This window comes from Suricata suricatta, chromosome 2 (genome assembly GCF_006229205.1).
Source record: "Suricata suricatta isolate VVHF042 chromosome 2, meerkat_22Aug2017_6uvM2_HiC, whole genome shotgun sequence".
Lineage (NCBI taxonomy): Eukaryota > Metazoa > Chordata > Mammalia > Carnivora > Herpestidae > Suricata > Suricata suricatta.
In genome coordinates this window covers 81,855,560-81,873,664 of record NC_043701.1, presented here as the reverse complement: position 1 = coordinate 81,873,664, position 18,105 = coordinate 81,855,560, and the positions used below count along the sequence as shown (strand labels likewise).

The following is an 18,105-nucleotide window of genomic DNA, read 5'->3' as shown; positions in this document are numbered from 1 at the left end:
AAGTAACAGATCTGATGAAGTAAGACCTTTAGATCATGGTTAAGGCTTGCACCTTGATGGTAAGTGAACTGGGAAACCATCCTAGGATTTCTTTCTTTCTTTCTTTTTTTTTTTTAAGCAGAGGAATGATACAATCGGGTTTCTGTTTTACCGGGATTACTCTGGCTGCTCCTTTGAGAACAGAGCATGGAAGGGACAGAGTAGAGAGGGATCAGCTAGAACGCTCTTGCAGTAATCCAGGTGAATGGTCATGGTGGCTTGGACCTGAGTGAGGGAAGTGGTATTTTGAAGAGAAAATCAACAGAGTTCTCTGATGGATTGGATGTGGGCTGTGAAAGAGAGAGGGGAGGTAAGAATGATTCCAAAGTCTTAGCCGATTGGAAGGGTGGAGTTATCCACCAGGATGGAGGCCTGGGGTGGGAGGAGAGCAGGAGCTGACTTTCAGATGTGTTAGTTCGATGCCTGTAGGATGTGTAAATGAGGATGTCAAATGCTTATAGGAGTGTGGAATTGGGGAGATAGAAATTTGGTAGTTATTGGCAGATAGATAGTGCTTGAAGCCGTTTATGTGGATGAGAGAAAAGAATTAGTAAAGAGGGTTCTCTCTTGATTCTGACTATAAGAGTGGAGATATAGAAATGACAAGATTAAAAAATCTTCCTATGGGAGCTTACATTTTAGGGAGAAGGTAAACAAAAAATACATGGTGATCTGTAATGTGAAGCAGGCTCAGTGGGTAGGAAGGATAGAGGCTGTCTGAGCCACCCTCGAGCAGTATCTGAACACCGAGGTGACAGGTGGGCTGTGGATGCCAGGAACTTGGAGCTGTGGGGGTCTGGAGGTGATGTTCAAGTGGGTGGTGCTGTGACAGTCTAGGTGGAGGATAATGGAGTCCTGGACTGGACTTGTATCTCTGAACTCACCCGGTTCATTCCTGAGAATCATATATGCCTTGGCTGTGCGGGAAAAGGGGGTCAAAGAAAAGGAAGAAGGACCCAATAGTAGCTACTGAGCTTGTTCTGGTCCAGAGACATACAGATTTGCATAATCTCTTTAGAGTAGGAAAGTACCTGTCATTTTTATCTTTAAGTTTATTGATCACTTACTACATATCTTGCCTCTGGTCTGAGTGCTTTCTACGTAATTTGTTACTTAATCCTCACAACATAGGAGGTTTATACTATATAATTCTCATTTTTCTGATGAGGAAATAGCCGAGGGTTTTTAAAAACTTTTTGTAATGTTCAGTTTTATCTCTGAGAGAGAGAGAAACAGAGCACAAGCAGGGAAGGGCAGAGAGTGAGGGAGACAGAAACAGGTTCCAGGCTCTGAGTTGTCAGCACAGAGCCCCATGTGGGGCTCAAACCCATAACCCATGAGATCATGACCTAAGCCGAAGTCGCAAGTTTAACCAACTGAGTCACCCAGGTGCCCCTCATTGGGGAATTTAACTAACCTGTCCACAGTCGTGGAGTTGCCAGAGTAGCAGCCTGGTGACAGCCAAGTGTTTGTTGTTTACCATGTCCTGCTGCCTCCCTCTGGTGGTGGTCGTGCTCTGTGAGGTGGGCGCCTTCCTAGTGAAGGTACTTGGTGCCAACTCATCGATAGTGGTTTCAGTCTAATATTAGACATGAGGGGGATTTAATAACTTTTCATAAAGAAGTAAAGAACAATAAGCAAATGCATTAGTAAGGAGTTTGTTTCTGTGACTGTAGTGGAAAGTAATGATAGAGAAGAATGCACCTGGATTCGAGTTCTCGGTATTTATAGGAAGTTGCCCGGGTGATACAGATGTCCAGGTAATTTGTTGAAGTGCATTTGATATAGTTTCTACCCAGGAAGCTTTATCTTTTGACATGAACAGATTCTAAGTACAGGGGGGAGTCCTGGAGTGGTGGGGGTAAGGAAGTGGTCTTCATATGGGTGGAGGATGTTAGAGGAGGCCTTTGATTGACATATGCAACTTGAGAGCTATGGATGCCACTTGATGGAGCGCCCACTACAGGCCCCTGGGCAGGAGTTTTTATTTAATAGGACAGGCAGTTGTGAGTCCCACAGGGTCTTCAGAGGACAAGGACCAGCTCTAAATGATGCTTGGAAAAGGTGGGTTTTCTTGCATTAATTGGAGTGGAGCACAGCCAGAGCCAGATGTGCCTATGATCATTGTGTGGGCTTTCCAGCACCTCTGAGAAGCAGGCAGATGACCACTCACTTTATGTGAGTAGAGGAAGTGGAAGTTAGGGTTTGAAGGTGTGGTATAGACACATTGTGAGTGGTGACTTCTCAAACACTTGCGTTTTCCCAAGTTTCTTATTTGAGGATGCTGGGAAAGCAAAGCCTATTCTTTAGTATGAATTTTCAGAAAGAGTGTTTGTGTGTTTTGGGAGGGATGGTGGTTAATGAAACTGTTAATCATTAATCTGACATATTTAGTGCATTAATCCTACCAGGGATTGGTCTCTTAATGATGCTAATTTAACTATTCCTGTCCTTTGGTATTTCTTCTTTTGTTGGATCTTCAGGAGGCAACAGAATAGCCCAGCTCAATAGTGGTGGAGGACCTGGATCTTACTTTCATCTGATGAATATCACAATTGGACCCCCCCCTGAAAATCCAAAGTATATTCTATACCACAGCACTTCTAAAATTTTTACTTGTATAATGCTATTGCATGTTTTTCTGTTTCTTTAACTTTTTCTTTTTCATTACAGTGAACAAAATTTCATGAACTGTTTTATAATGCAATTTTAAAGTTATCATTCTTGTTATAGGAACATAAGCAACCACTTTCATTATCTGTGTGGTAGTGGTGTGTGTGTGTGTGTGTGTGTGTGTGTTGGGGGGGTCTGCAATTCTTTTTGTGGGGGGAGGAGTTGTGCAGTTTTTAATTAAACTTTAAAGACAGGAATTTTCAAAAGACGGGACTCCCCAAATCTGGGGTTTTGGGTAAGTGTCAGCCATAGTTGTCAATAATGTTTTGTCCAAATGAGCATTTGCTTTTAGCAAATCTCAAAGAGGTCAGCGATCTGCCAAAAGATAAGAATAGCTTTTTGTAGAGGGACAGTTAAACAAGTAGACATACATCTTATTTAAGACTTTTCCAGCTGTTAAAAACTTCAGTTGTAAAATAGTCTATGCCCTGTGCCACGCTTGGGAAGCTTTGACTGGCCTGTGCTCTGGCTCTGTCAGTTGACGTGGAGCCCAAAAGAAAACAGCCCAGTCTTGCTCTTTTATTGGAAAGTGCAGTGGCCTCTTGTCCTTTAATCTTTGCTATTGAAGGAGATTGTGAGTTTGGGTACCTTAAAGTAGTGGTATTTCCTGTTTATGTTAGGAAGTGTTGTGTGAAAAAAGGATTCTCCTACTGAACAGTCATAAAGCCTAAAATTTTTAACTTACTAAGGCTCTGAGAAGCCCTGCCAAACAGGAAACCCATCTAGGTTTGTCAAACTCATTTGAACAGGACCTTTCTTTTGTGTGTGAGACCTACCCACCATGTACAGAACTAATGACACGGTCTCTCATGCCCTTCTCTAGTTCATTCTTTGATGTGGTGGGTGGTGTGTGGAGGACCTTTCTGGGCTCACGGTTAGATTTTGTCCCATAATACCTACTGAGATAACAGTGGAGTTGGCCTGCTCTGGGGATAGGCAGGCTGGGTGACGTTAGGACATGCGGAAACAGTCTGCTTCTGTCATTTGACTTAGGCTGTAGAAAAGGAAGAGAGTTAAAATTATGGAAATAAGGTTTTGAAGGTATGCACCCAAATTTAATAATAAATATAAAAAGCTAGAGGAATGGAAGTATTAGACTAGAAGAGGACAGACAGAACTCAGCCATCATTTTTTTTTTGAGCTCACTGGGAAGATCATTTATTGTTGTCTTTGTAAAGACACTTGGAAAATGAAATATTCAAAAGCTAAGTGAGGGGAAAAATGGTTAAGAGTTGGAAGGAGCATTATTTGGGGAAAGTTCTTTGTTAATATTGATTCTAATTTGGGTGTTTTCAGAAAAATCGTGTGTTATTTGAGTGAAAGAGGCTTACTGCTGTACAATAGACTTCAGTTTTTATATTACTGTGAGACTCAAGTCCATTTTCCTCTACACATTCCAATAGAGAATAAGAATGTCGAATAAGAACAGTGTGAGTTCTGAAAGGAAATAACCTCCAGAGTGATAAGAAGTGTGGCGTGCCTGGGTATGGAGTGTCTTGTCTGCGATCCCAGACGCTGCTCAGAAGCTATTCCAGTTCATTGGGTCAAAAATCCACTATTTACGAAAAGCTAAATACGGATTTGCACGATTGACCATAATGGGTTCAATTTTGAAAGATCGTAGTATCAGGGAGCACTTCCAGGTGGTGGGATAATTTGAGAATCGTCCATGCTCAAATGGCTACAATGTTGTACTTGTTGCTACTTCATCACTCCATTTTAAAAACAGGGTTGGGGCTGGGGGGAGGCCTATTGAGAAGGTGGAAGAATGTCAATTGGAGAGTAAATCACAATAACCCTGTGAAGCCACTCCTTAGTTAACAACTGCCTGAAGGTCAGCTGTTCTTTAGAAGACTGCTGGTATGGGGAGGCTGATGGGCGGCTTCTGCCGCTCTTGTGTGCGTGTGTGCACGTGTGTCAGGTGGAGGGACAGGAGAACGCGTGAATAGGGGAGAAGGTGTGGAGAATAGAAAGCTAACAGTAAATCCTAAAAGTTGGAGCACTGGGAAAATTTGACTATTTTAAACTGTACTGCTCACTTAAAAATAGTAAAATTACACCATTATTCTTTCAGTATGAGGGAGAGATAAAAATACAGTTTTTCTAAATTGGAAAATTTGCTGTAATCTTGCTGCTAATGACTGATTTCTTCCAACAGTTGCAAGGCAGTTTTTGCTCTGATAGGTTGATAAAGGAAACAAAATCAAGAACATATTAGAAGTTCTCAGAGAAAATTACAGTTTAGGTATGTGTTGGGGGTGGATAGTTAGACATTTTAATTGAAATAAAACAGTTTTATACTAATATGGGATCATTGTGGGTGTGCATTTGTAGTACATCTGCGCTGCAAGCGTTTCAGTAGGGTTAGATATATGTTCATGCTTTTGCAAGAACATTATTTTTGATAACATCTGTCTAAGGAAACTAGCTTAGGAAATTGGTTTTTAAAACAATATAGCTATACTTGGCATTTAGAGAATGAGTTAGGAATTATATGTACTGCTTTAAAAATATCAAAGTTGGAATTTTTAGGTTGTGGTGAGGAAAGATAACAATATTTAATACAACAAATGATTAAAAGTGAGCTTGTACATACATCTGGAGAGTGACCAGTCTCCTCTGTGCCTTCAAATATTTTAATGGACCTACTTTTGATATTTTGAAAGACTGCTAATGGTTTATTCTATCCAATTGAAAACAACTTTTCTAGCAGGTAGATTAAAAATGTCTCGGTTGACCACTCACTGTTGATTTTAGATAACACGTGTGATAGAAGATTAATACCAACGAGGGGCGCCTGTGTGGCTCAGTCAGTTAAGTGTCCAACTTCGGCTCAGGTCATGATCTCATGGTTTGTGGGTTTGAGCCCCATGTTGGGCTCTGTGCAGACAGCTCAGAGCCTGGAGCCTGCTTCAAATACTGTGCCTCCCTCTCTCTCTGCCCCTCCCCTGCTCGCGCTATCTCTTTCTGTCTCTCAAAAATAAATAAAAAGCTTTAAAAAAATTTATAAAAAGATTAATACGAATGCTAGGTATCTGTCAGCCTTTAACCTTTTTTTGTTTTTGGGCACCAGCACTTACGGTGATGAGTTAAACTGTAGTAATCTTGAGGATTTATAGATCCATCAGAGTTTAGAATAGGAAGGATTCTTACCAATAGGACAGACCACGGGTATTTGTTGTCATAGTGATGAGGTGCGCATTATCGCCGTGGACTCCCTGGCTCCACCTCAAGTCTGCTGAATTAAAATCTTAGGGCGTGGGGCTTGGGAATTTGTCTTAAAGAAGTTTTCCAAGGGTATGTCATTTACACTGCAGTTGAACAATGACTGTGTAGTTTCTGGTGTTCTTTCATGGATATGGAAACAAGCCCGGGGGGGGGGGGGGGGGGGGGGGGGGGGGGGGGGGGGAGTGACTGGTGTTGTAGGAACAACAACTTTGCCTCCTGGCTCTGTGAGGCAGACGATGCTCTTTTTCTAGGATGCCCATGACTTCATCAGGGTAGTCCCGTCCCTCTCTCAGTACAGAATTGGAAGAGTTGGAAATTAGCACTCATTTTTACATACACCAGCACCACACAAGTATGACTTAAGTATAATATTCAGTCCAGCTTGCCTGTGTGTGTATGTGCGTGTGGGCGTGGGTGTGCGCATGCGTGCTCGTGCAGTGTGCTTGTATGCGTATTTTTTGAAAGGTACTTATCACCACTGTACCTACATGTTCAGAATGATGATAATAGCAAGTTTACAGGGGCTTACAGAGAACTCAGTTTTAATGAGAAGGGCCGCATGTGTGAAGAACTTATTCTGTACTTACTCGATTTTAATGGCACCCATTTCCCCCCTAGAACTTTCTTAAGCGAGTGTGAATTGTAACCAGAATACTTCTTTCCTCTTCAGACCCTTAACTGTGATTAATATAAAAAGGCACTTGTCAAAAGGGTTTGAAACGGCAGCCTTGAAGCTGGAGCATGAGGCAGTAGAGATAGGTCTCCATCTTCTCACTCCACTGTTATTTAACTTAAAAATTCAACAATTTGTCTTTTGCTCCCTTCTTAAAATACGATGGCTGTAGTCGCTGTTGTTAACCATATCAGCAGGGTGGGATATTATTTCCCTTAGAGCTAAACCACAACTTTCTTTGAGGATTAGGCACATGTTAGAAAAAAGCACACCAGTGATGCTGTTCAGAGAGAGATAAAGTGCGGGTTGTTCTCCTCCTCTCCCTCTGCCTCCAAGAGGGATTTCTATCCGGTTTAATAGAAACAACCTTTTTGTGTTTATTGTATTAATGAAATTTTTAGGATCCTTGGGAGAGATACTATGCTACAGTATTTAAAATAATGTAGCTTGATGAACCTTTTTTTATTTGAATGGGAAACTCGTTTTCCTTGATTTGCAGCTTCAAAAAGTGAATCTTTTGGAAATTAAAGTGCATTAATTTAGTTATTCTGTGTGGAAACAAGAACATAGAAAGTTAAAATTTGCATAAGTGAAGACCTTGATGATTTCAGATTATAGTGTGGTGGAGGTTATGGAATAAGAGCCCATAGAATCTGTAAAAACAAATTCAGTCTAACCACTTAATGGCATGTGCAAGTAATTTGCCAATTAAATAGTTCTAGTATCTGAAAGATCTTCAAAGTAAAGAGTGGAGGTTCTTAATCTTCCTTAATTTCATACTTTCAAAAACATAATAGAAAATTACTAAATTTTTGATCACTTTTCATTCAAAACTTTAATGTATGAGCTAAGAGAAGGATGGATTTTAAGCATTTGAAGAAAATTATTGCTTTTTGAGAAATGTATGAACTATGATATTTCCAAATCATACCGTGCCTGGTGTTTTTTGGGTATCATTTGTAAATATTTGATTCCTAGATAACAATTTTCATTATAACTAAGACTTGAGATTTTGTAGTTTTACTATTTTGATGGTCACCTACTATGTTTAGAACATTGTGATAGGCACTTAGCTCCAGAATAATGCTCCAAGATAGATTTTTTATTCCCATTTTTATAGAGAGAATTGAGTCAGAGTAAGTAATTTGCTTAATGTCACTTACTACTAATAAGAGGCAAATCTGACAGTCCCAGGTTTAAAAAACAATGCTTTATTGAAATATAATGCGCCCACTTAAAGCATATAATTTAGTGGGGTTTGGTATATTCACAGATTTGTGCGACTGTCACCACAATTTTAGGACATTTTCATCACCCTAAGGGTATTTTTCTCTCTCCATACCTTAGCAGCCCTCACCCTCCTCTCCCGTTTTCTCCTTGTCCCTCTAGTCTTAGGCAACCACTCATCTACTAAAAAGGATTTGCTTATTCTGGACATTTCACATAAATGGAATCGTACAAAATGTGGCCATTAGAGACAGGCTTCTTAATATGTTTTCAACGTTCATCCATTATGTAGCATGTAACAGTACTATACTGATAAATAATATCCTATTATGGACATGCCACATTTTGTTTATCCATCCTTTAGTTAACAGACATTTGGATTGTTTTCACTTTTGGGGCATTATGAATGGTGCTACTATGAATATTTGTGTACAAGTTTTTATGTGAACATAATGTTTTTATTTCTCTGGGATGTATACCTAGGGGAGGAATTGTTGAGGGATTCAGTAACTATGTTTAACTTTTTGAAGAACTGCCAAAATATTTTGCTAAGTGACCACATGGTTTTATATCCCCCCCAGCATTTTATGAGGGTTTAGGTTTCTTCATATCCTCACCAGTGCTTGTTATTAGCAGCTATCTCACTGTGGTTTTGGTTTGCATTTCCTTGATGGCTAATGATGTTGAGCATCTTATCATGTGTTTATTGGCCATTTATATGTCTTCTTTGGAAAAACTGCTACTCAAATCCTTTGCCCATTTTAAAAATTGTATGATTTGTCCTTTTTTTATTGAGTTGTAAGAGTTCTTTATATCTTTCAGAATCCTTTATCAGGTACATGATTTGCAAAATTTTTCTCCCATTTTGTAGACTGTCTTTTCACTTTGTTGATGGCATCCTTTGAGGGACATAAGTTTTAAATTTTGACAGAATTCAGTTTATGTATTATTTGCATGTATTGCTTGTGTTATAATTTAAAAAAATCCTTAAGCCGCATAAATTTTTTCCAGTAAGAGCATCACAGTTTTAGCTTTTATACTTAAGTCTTTGTTCTGTTTTGAGTTAGTTTTTGTATATGGTGTGAGGTAGGGTTCTAATTTCTTTCTTTTGCATGTTTAGATATCCATTTGTCCCACAACCACTTGTTGAAAAGACTAATCTTTCCATTTTGAATTGTCTTGTCACTCTTGTTGAAAAGCAGTTGACCAAAAATGTGTTTATTTCTTGACTATCACTTCTGTTTCTTTGGATGCCACTATTACACAGTCTTGATTACTAGAACTATGTAGTAAATTTAAAATGCAACTTTATTCTTTTTCAAGATTGTTTTGGCTATTCTAGGTACCTTGAATTTACATATCAATTTTAGGATCAGCTTGTCAACTTCTGCAAAGAAGCCAGCTAGAATTTTGATGGGATTCCACTGAATCTGTTGATTACTTTGGGGGAATATTGTCACCTTAACAATATTAATTCTTCTAGTCTATGAACATGGACTATCTTTCCATTTATTTGGGTCCTTAATTTCTGTTAACAAGGTTTCATAGTTTTGGGAGTGTAGGTTTTGCATGTCTTTTGTTAAATTTATACTTAAGCCTTTTATTCTTTTTGAGGCTATTGAAAGATGAAACTTTCAGTTTTGGGTTGATTAACTTTGGTGTCTAGAAATGCAACTGATATTTGTGCATTGTTATGGTATCCTTTAACCTTGTTTGACTCACCGCTTCTCCGCCTTTTGGCTAAGATCAAGTGTAACCTTGTTTGACTCATTTATTCTATTGTGTTAATAGTTCTAATTGTTCTAATAGTTTTTTAGTGGACTCCTTAGGACATTCTATCCATAACATCTGTATTGTACACATAACATCTATACATTCTATACATAACATCTGTGACATTGTCTGTGACCCAGCTTTTAAAAATCACAACTTTTTCTAGTATAACTAGCCTGGGAAATTTTTTATCTTAGAAGAAATTAGTTGACTTTTTGAAGTTCTATTTAGGAAAGAAACAGTTGCCACTTTCTAATTGTCTTTTTATAATCTTTTAAAAAGTACAGTAGACTTTTAGGCCGGAAGCATTTGTGGGGAAAGCAAAGGCCCACAAGTAAACTCAAAGGATCTTTGCACTTATTTGGTGAGGTCTTGCTTTAAATAATATTGCTGTTATTTGGTGATATTATGGGAACTGTATGCTTTCCAAACATAGTTTGTTTGGCACAGACTGAAATAACAATGATTATACTTTAAGAGATAAGCATTCTAATTTGTTTTTACTTTCAGGAGTAGTGCCTGAGCTAAGAAAAGTATGACTTTAAATACCCAAAACATATAATCTGCTGCTTCATTGCTATTCCACTGCTAATTCAGTTTTGCTTCTTTGCCTGTCTGACCTCAACCTGGGGTAAGATCTTAAGGCCTTGTGTTTTAGACTTGGAGATACCTTCTATTCTTCCTAAGTTAGTGATGAATCTGCCATGTGATGGTTATTCAGAAGTCATCATCTGGTGAGTTATGAGTCCTAGTTTCATATACAGTTCACTGAGTCTAATAAATAAGCAAAATGCCTAGGATATTTGGGGTTTCCTCTTTCCCATCCAGGAATACAATCTAGGTTTGGAAAGACCAGGAAATGGTAAAGGTATAGTGATAGGATGGTCTTCGGTTATTTAGTTTCTGATTTTCCAGCTATAAAATAGGAGGAGTACTCTTACTGTTCATTGCTTTACAAGCAGGGAGAAATCTTAAAACAATCAAATGTTAAATGAGAAAGCTATTTGTGCTTCCGAACAGGAGAAAAGAATATTAACCTGAGGTGTCTTCCAGAGTGAAAGGGGAAAGTTCCAGAATCCCATTGTGACTGTTGGACTCATAGAGGTTTCTGTTCATGAAGTTACAGGAAAATGTAGAGCCCACGCATTTCAGAAAGCAGATGCCCAGACTTTTTGGAGCAGGATGAAGCGCTCTTGGACTTAGGAACCTATCCAGTGGTTTTGGAGAAAATGTGTGAATTTTCCAGAGTGGTAAAATTTAATATTTTAATTCTTTAAAAGAGTTGATTAGTGATGAAAATGAGTAGAAATATTGGTCATTTTCCTCTTTAGCAAGAATCTCCATTTTCCCCTCGCACAGTCATCTGGTTCGTCCAGTTAGAACAGCTTGGCAGTCTCATGATGTCGGAGTATAAACTTCTGGTAGGTAAGTGAGGACAGTTGTGTAGAAGTTGTACCAAATGGTAAAAAAACAAACAAAACAAGAAACCCCTGGGTCTGCTGCTCTGCAGTGTCCCAGGAACAGCTCTTCTTCCCGCAGCAACCTTTCCTTCGCCATAAATGTGGCACCCCATTTATGCTGGCGAGTCAGGCTAGTGTCTGCCTCTGCAGGATCCGTCATGTCTCAGTGCCCCCAGGTGGCTTTGGTCCAGAGTGCTCTGATTGGAGCCTTAATTCACATCAGAGGACATGACCCCCTCTTCATGCTATTGCCCTCCCCTGAAAAACTCCCTCACAGATTCATCTCAGTAAATCCTTGGCAGCCTTCAAGACCCAGATCACATTCTCTTTTCCAAGAAGCTTCTTTCTCTTGTGTAAGTGCCCTCCCTCCGTAAGCTTCTCTTTCCTTACCACAAGTAGCGGGTTAGCACTTAATGCAGAATACTGTTGGGATCTGCTGGTTAGTTCTGTCTCGTGGATCAAACTTGGATACGGCACCGTGTCTTCTGCCACCATTCCACTTCCCACAGCTGGTGCAGGGCTCATGGGCTGCTGCTCCTTCCAGGTTGGTAGCTTGCTACCTGAGGACTGACATTCTTACCATAGCCAGTGTGTCAGGACATCTGAGAACTGGTAATGGAGCACATAACGAATCAACCATTCTATACGTTACTCAGTGCTCACCATGCTATTTATTTTTTATTTAAAAATTTTTTAAGTTTATATATTTTTTGAGAGAGACACAACGTGAGCCAGCAAGGGGGAGAGAGAGGGAGACACAGACTCTGAAGTAGGCTCCAGACTCTGAGCTATCAGTGCAGAGCCTGATGAGGAGCTTGAACCTACAAACCGTTGAGCTATGACCTGAGCCAAAGTTGGACACTTACCTGACTGAGCCACCAGGTGCCCGTACCATGATAAATGTAGTCACCATCTGTCACTACACAGCATTGTTACAATCTTATTGATTATATTCCCTATGCCTTACTTTTCATCTCTATGACTTATTTATTTCATAACTGGAAATTTGTACTTCTTAATCCACTTTATCTATTTCACTCATCTTCTCATGCATCTTCCCTCTGACAACCACCAGTTTGTTCTTTGTGTTTGAGTCCATTTTTTAATCTTTTTGCTGTTGCTCATTTGTTTTGTTTCTTAAACTCCACATGAGTGAAATCATATGGTATTTGTCTTTCTCTGTCTGACTTATATCACTTACTTTATACTCTCTAAGTCCATCCATGTTATTGCAGATGGCAAGATTTCATTCATTTTTACTGAGAACAAACTGAGGGCTGATAGGGGTGGGCAAGAGGGGAGGGGGTGATGGGCATGGAGGAGGGCACTTGTTGGGGTGAGTTCTGGGTGTTATATGGAAACCAACTTGATGACAAACTATAAAAGAAAAAAAAGATCTCATTCATTTTTATGGCTGAATAATATTGCATTATTTATACACATACATACATACATACTGTATCTTCTTCATTCATCTATGGATGGGCACTTGGGCTGCTTCCATATCTTGGCTATTGTAAGTAATGCCGCAGTAAACATAGAGGTACATATATCTTTTCAAATTAATGTTTTTGTGTTCTTTGGATAAATACCCAGTAATGGAATCACTGAATCATAAACTGTTGCCATTTTTACCTTTTTGAGGAACCTCTATACTATTTTCCACAGTGGCCGCACCAGTATGCATTCCTACCAACAGTGCATGGGTGCTTCTTTTTCTCCACATCCTTGCCGGCACTTGTTATTTCTTGTCTTTTTGATTTTAGTCATTCTGACAGGTATTTAAATAGCTCGTGTGGTTTTGATTTGCATTTACCTTTTCCTAATGATTAGTGATATTGTGCATCTTTTCATGTGTCTGTTGACTGTTGGCCATCTGTATGTCTTCTTTGGAAAAATGTCTATTTGGGTCCTCTGCCCATTTCTTTTTTTAAATATTTTTAGTGTGAGAGTGCAAGGGCCAAGCAGAGGCAGATAGGGAGAGAGGAAGAAAGGAATAATCATAAGCAGGCTGCCGGCCCAGCACAGAGGCTGATGAGGGGATCGATGGATCTCATGACCATGAGCCAGAATCAAGAGTTGGATGCTCAGCCGACTGAACCACCCAGGCTCCCCTCCTGTGACCGTTTCTTAATCAGATTGTTTTTTTTGGTGTCAAGTTGTAAAACTTCTTTAAATATTTTAGGTATTAACTCCTTATCAGATATATCATTTGCAAATATCTTCTCTGATTCAGTAGGTTGCCTTGTTTTGTTAATGGTTTCCTTCACTGCACAAAAGCTTGGTATTTTGATGTAGTCCCACTAATTTATTTTTTCTTTTGTTTCTCTTGCCTGAGGGTACATATCTAGAAAAATGTTGCTATAGCTACGTCAAAGATATTACTGCCTATGTTTTCTTCTAGGAGTTTTATGGTTTTATAAATGTGAGGCACATTTAGGTCTTTAATCCATTTTTATCTTATTTTTGTCTATAGTGTAAGAAGGGAATCCAGTTTTATTCTTTTGCATGTATCTGTCCAGTTTTCCCAACACCGTTTGTTGAAGAGACTCTCTTTTCCCCATTGTATATTCTTGTTGTCTCCTTTGTTGTAAATTAATTGACCCTGTAAGTGTGGGTTTATTTCTGGATTTTCTGTTCTGTTCCATTGATTTATGTGTCTGGTTTTTGTGCCAATACCGTACTATTTTGATTACTACAACTTTGTAATATATCTTAAAACCTGGAACTGTGATACCTCTAGGTTTGTTCTTCTTTGTCAAGATTGGTTTGGCTATTCGGGGACTTTTGTGGTTCTATTCAAATTTTAGTATTATTTATTCTAGTTCTGTGAAACATGCGTTGCTACTTTAATAGGAACTGCATTAAGTCTGTAAATTGCTTTGGGTAATATAGACATTTTAACAATGTCCTTCCAAACTGCACTGGAACAAAATAGAAAATTTGGGCAGACCAATTACTAGTAATGAAATGGAATCAATAATCAAAAAACTCCCAGGAAACAAAGGTCCAGGACCAGATGACTTTATAGGTGAATAATACCAAACATTTAAAGGAGAGTTAATACCTATTCTTCTCAAACCATTCCAGAAATAAAAGAGGAAGTAAAGTTTCTAAATTCATTCTATGAGGCTAGCATTATGTTGATACCAAAACCAGGCAAGACACTACAAAACAAGTAAACTACAGGCCAGCATCTCTGATGAACCTAGATGCAAAAGTCCTCAGCAAAATATTAACATACATACATTATATGTAGAAAACCCTAAAAAACTCCACCAAAAAAACTTAGAACTGATAAATTAATTCAGTAAATCACAGGATACAAAATTAATATACAGAAATCTGATGCATTTCTGTGCATTAGTAAAGAAGTAGCAGAAAGAGAAATTAGGAAAATAATCGTATTTACAGTTACACCAAAAAGAATAAAGTACCTAGGAATAAACTAAACCAAGGAGGTGAAAGACTTGTACTCTGAAAACTAGAAAACAGTGATGAATGAAATTTAAGATTATACAATCGGAAAGGTACTCCATGCTCATGGATTGGGAAAACTGGTATCATTAAATCTTCAAGAACTTTTTAATAACTTGATAAAGGACTATGTTTAAGACTTGTTTAGTGCTATATGTGTTTCTGTATGTATAGATGTTTCCTGCCACTAAAGATTGAATTATATCCATTCTCTAGAAAATGATATTTGTTGAAAACATGTAAGATGATGATGTTAGATTTAGCTTATTACTTGGGTTTGGTTTCCTACTGCCTTTAAAGCTTGTGTGTGTGTGTGTGTGTGTGTGTGTGTCTTGATTTTTTTCTCTATATTTGTAGGATTATTAATTTTGATTTCTTGACTGCTTGAAGATTTCAACTTTTATTTTTGCTATGGTTTATAACCTGTGTGGTTTTAAAGTTGAGTTACTTTTTACAAGAAGAAAGGAACAATATCCTTTTAATAACAGATTATATAAGGATAAACCTCATTTGTTTTAATCTTTCTTTTCTCTTTGCAGAGGATGTTAAGCAAGTTTTTGGGCAGACCACAATTCATCAACATATTCCGTTTAACTGGGATTCAGAATTTGTGCAGCTACATTTTGGAAAAGAAAGAAAAAGACACCTGACATATGCGGAATTCACTCAGTTTTTACTGGTGAGTCTAGCTCTTAAAGAGTAAATAAGTAAAACTGGGATCCTGCTTTACCTCAGAACTCCTGGCCAGACCATCCTGTTTGGAAGTATTTGTTTATTCGTATGTAGAAATGATAGGATTAGATGGGTTCTTACAGACTGGGTAGAACCCTTTCACATTGTAATAGAATATTCATTGAGGCTCCAGGAAATAACTGATTTGCTGAAAAGCTACATAAGTCAGGAGGAGCAGAATGCAAACTTGAATTCTTGACTTTTGATCGGTTCCACTACTATTTACCAGTGTTTTCTTTTCCCTTGAGAAATGGACATGTCATCATCCACATCTAATTGTAGAATTACTTCACTTGAGGCCTTTAATAGACAAAGCTTGGGGTCTGCAACCGGACTCCATACTGAAATTGCCTGGGGAGCTTTAAAAACTATTGTTATTTGGGTCCCCCACCTCTAGAGACTAGATTTGATTGGGGGAGGTGGGCAGGGAGAACCTAGGCACCAGGGCATTGAAAGCTTCGCAGGTGCTTTTCAATGTTCGAGGTGCCAAGTTTGAGAATCGCTGTTCACTGCTGTCCTTATCTAAGGTTAAACTCTGGGAGTTTTTACATTTCTGGGGTGTACCTTCCTTGGCCTAGTTCCCCACAGCTTGCTCTTATCACACCCACCCCCATTATGGTCACATCATTGGGCCACTGATGATGCCAATGGAAGAGTAGTAAGAAAATATGATTATAGTTTAGTTCTCTACCTGAAGCAAACTTCATTAATTGTTTTAATTACAGTATTAACATTTAGTGACTAGAGTTCAATATCTGTATGGTCTGAAGTCTCTATGAGAAATCACGCTTTCTTTTGGACTTCATGTATTTGTTTTGTTCCTCTGACAGTTAAATTTATTTATATTTTATTAAATATAATTTTAAGAGATACATGTAAGGCCATTACTTTTATATGTTTAATTCTGGGTCTTGAAGGAAGATCTGCCGGGGGAAATTGCCTTCTTTTGTTTACTAGAAATGTCCTCAAGGGGTATCCCGTGCCCCTGTTTCTTTTACGTGTCCGAGACTTTGCCAGAGCCTTCTGAGAAGTGGTTGGAAAGTGCAGGGGGGTGGATGTGGAGGGCACACGAACACACCCTGTACACTGCTGTGTAGGCAGTTAGCGTTTGGTGGTCCCCACTCCCAGGCACCAGCATATATAGTAGGTGGGCCTTAATAGGTACTTCTCTTTTTGACTTTTAGTGCTATTGTTATGATATATAACATTTGTCATTCTATTTTGTTTGCTTCTGTTTTCCTGGTCTTAAAACAAGATGTTTTAAACATACCTTTGTATTTTTATTTTAAATGTTAATGTCCATGATTCCCCATTTTCAGTTCTATGTAAACACAAACCTGCTTAAATAACTCAGGAGGAGAATGGAATGTGAGTTGTTGGATTTTTGCTGTTGTTTACACAAGACATTGGCGCACAGTAGGAGGTGGTATTCATTTTGATGAGGAATAATTACAATAATGCTATTGAGACAGATGCCTCAAATTGACTTTATGGAACACAGCCTAATTAACTTTTAGCCTTAATGGGATGTTAGCAATAGTAAGGATGATCATGTTTCCCTTTTAAGCAGGTATCAATTATGCTGAATTGAGTCGGCTGTAGGGTACTCCAGCGGCCGCTAGGCCTTCTTCAAGATATGGAGAAGCCAGAGTCAAAGATTAGATGACTCAAGGATTACTGATTGTTTCTAGCTGCAACTTGTATGGCATTCACTTACATTTGACTTCTTTTTGTAATGGTAAATGGAAAAACATCCCACAGTCCTGCATGGGATGATTTTGACTTTGTAGCCAGAATACAAGTGCTTGCTGAACATACACTAGATTAAAATGGTAATGGTGGATAATTATCTGTTAGAGCCTTGCCTTTGTGTTCCACTCCAGGTCCAGATTTAAAGGAATTAATGGATGTATCATGATAGACTTTATTTGAATGTCAGTGAAATGCCAGTTTTGATATCTACCATAGGGTCACCCCTTCCCCCCACCCAACCCACCCACTCAGATGTTTTGTTTGCTTCCTTTGAACTCTTTTCTGAATGCAGCTACAGCTCCAAACCTCTACTTCAGATGCTTTGTTTGCTTCCTTTGGGCTCTTTTTTCTAGGCAGGAACTTCTTAAAGACATGAGAGAGCTTAATCTCCTATATATTTTGGGCTCTTGCTTCGTCAAGCATGCACCCGCCTTTCTGCTCTAGGGCAGGGCTCAGAAATGGGCACCAGCTCCCTGGCTGGCGCCACGGCTATGAAAGCAGATGCTTGGCCGCTGGAGACTCCAAAGAACTGCCACCTTGCATGCTGCTACTTGTCACCTGATGAGGAAGAGGAGCAGCCATAGGGACAGCTGAGAAGTGTTTGCCTTTTCAGGGAGCCTTAGTGGTAGGTAGAGGAAACACGGTTCAGCCCCACAGAAGGTCTTAGTGGGAATTCGGGTTGGCTCCAGCCAGCTCAAGTCTCACGTTCCTGAGTTACCTCTGCTTTGTGTATGTACACCCGTTCGTGACTGGTGAGCAGTCACTCTTGTATCTAAGCAAGTGTGAGTGTGTAGCCACCATGCGGCTGTGAGGACTTCCCGTGTTCACGTGTTCGTCTGTGTACTGTGTGACAGGCAGCCCGCTCCCCGAGGTGGTGCTGCTCATGGGCACTGCCTGAATGCTGTGCTGCCAAGTTGTGTTCTGTGCTTTGGTTTTATGAATGTAAAGTGGTGAATCAGTTTGGTACTCTTGGAGCTAAACTTGCCCTGTTTATATTCTATATGTAAGTGATAGTGTTGCAGCCAGAAGCAGGGATACAGAGCCTCTTTCCTAGAGTCTCGTTCCTGGCTA

At 39.2% G+C, this 18,105-nt stretch overlaps 1 protein-coding gene across 4 annotated transcripts in view; it reads left to right on the top strand.

Annotated features, from left to right (window-relative positions):
- Positions 1-18,105, top strand: part of SLC25A13 (solute carrier family 25 member 13) — a 182,519-nt gene that overhangs the window by 76,842 nt on the left and 87,572 nt on the right. For 2 of the 4 annotated variants that reach the window (XM_029929328.1, XM_029929320.1), the window contains exon 5: positions 15,090-15,229. In XM_029929328.1, coding sequence (XP_029785188.1) covers positions 15,090-15,229 — 140 coding nt within the window. Of the gene's footprint in view, positions 1-10,744; positions 10,864-10,944; positions 11,039-15,089; positions 15,230-18,105 lie in introns of those variants that run through there. The other 2 variants (XM_029929335.1, XM_029929342.1) reach the window with 2 other exon arrangements.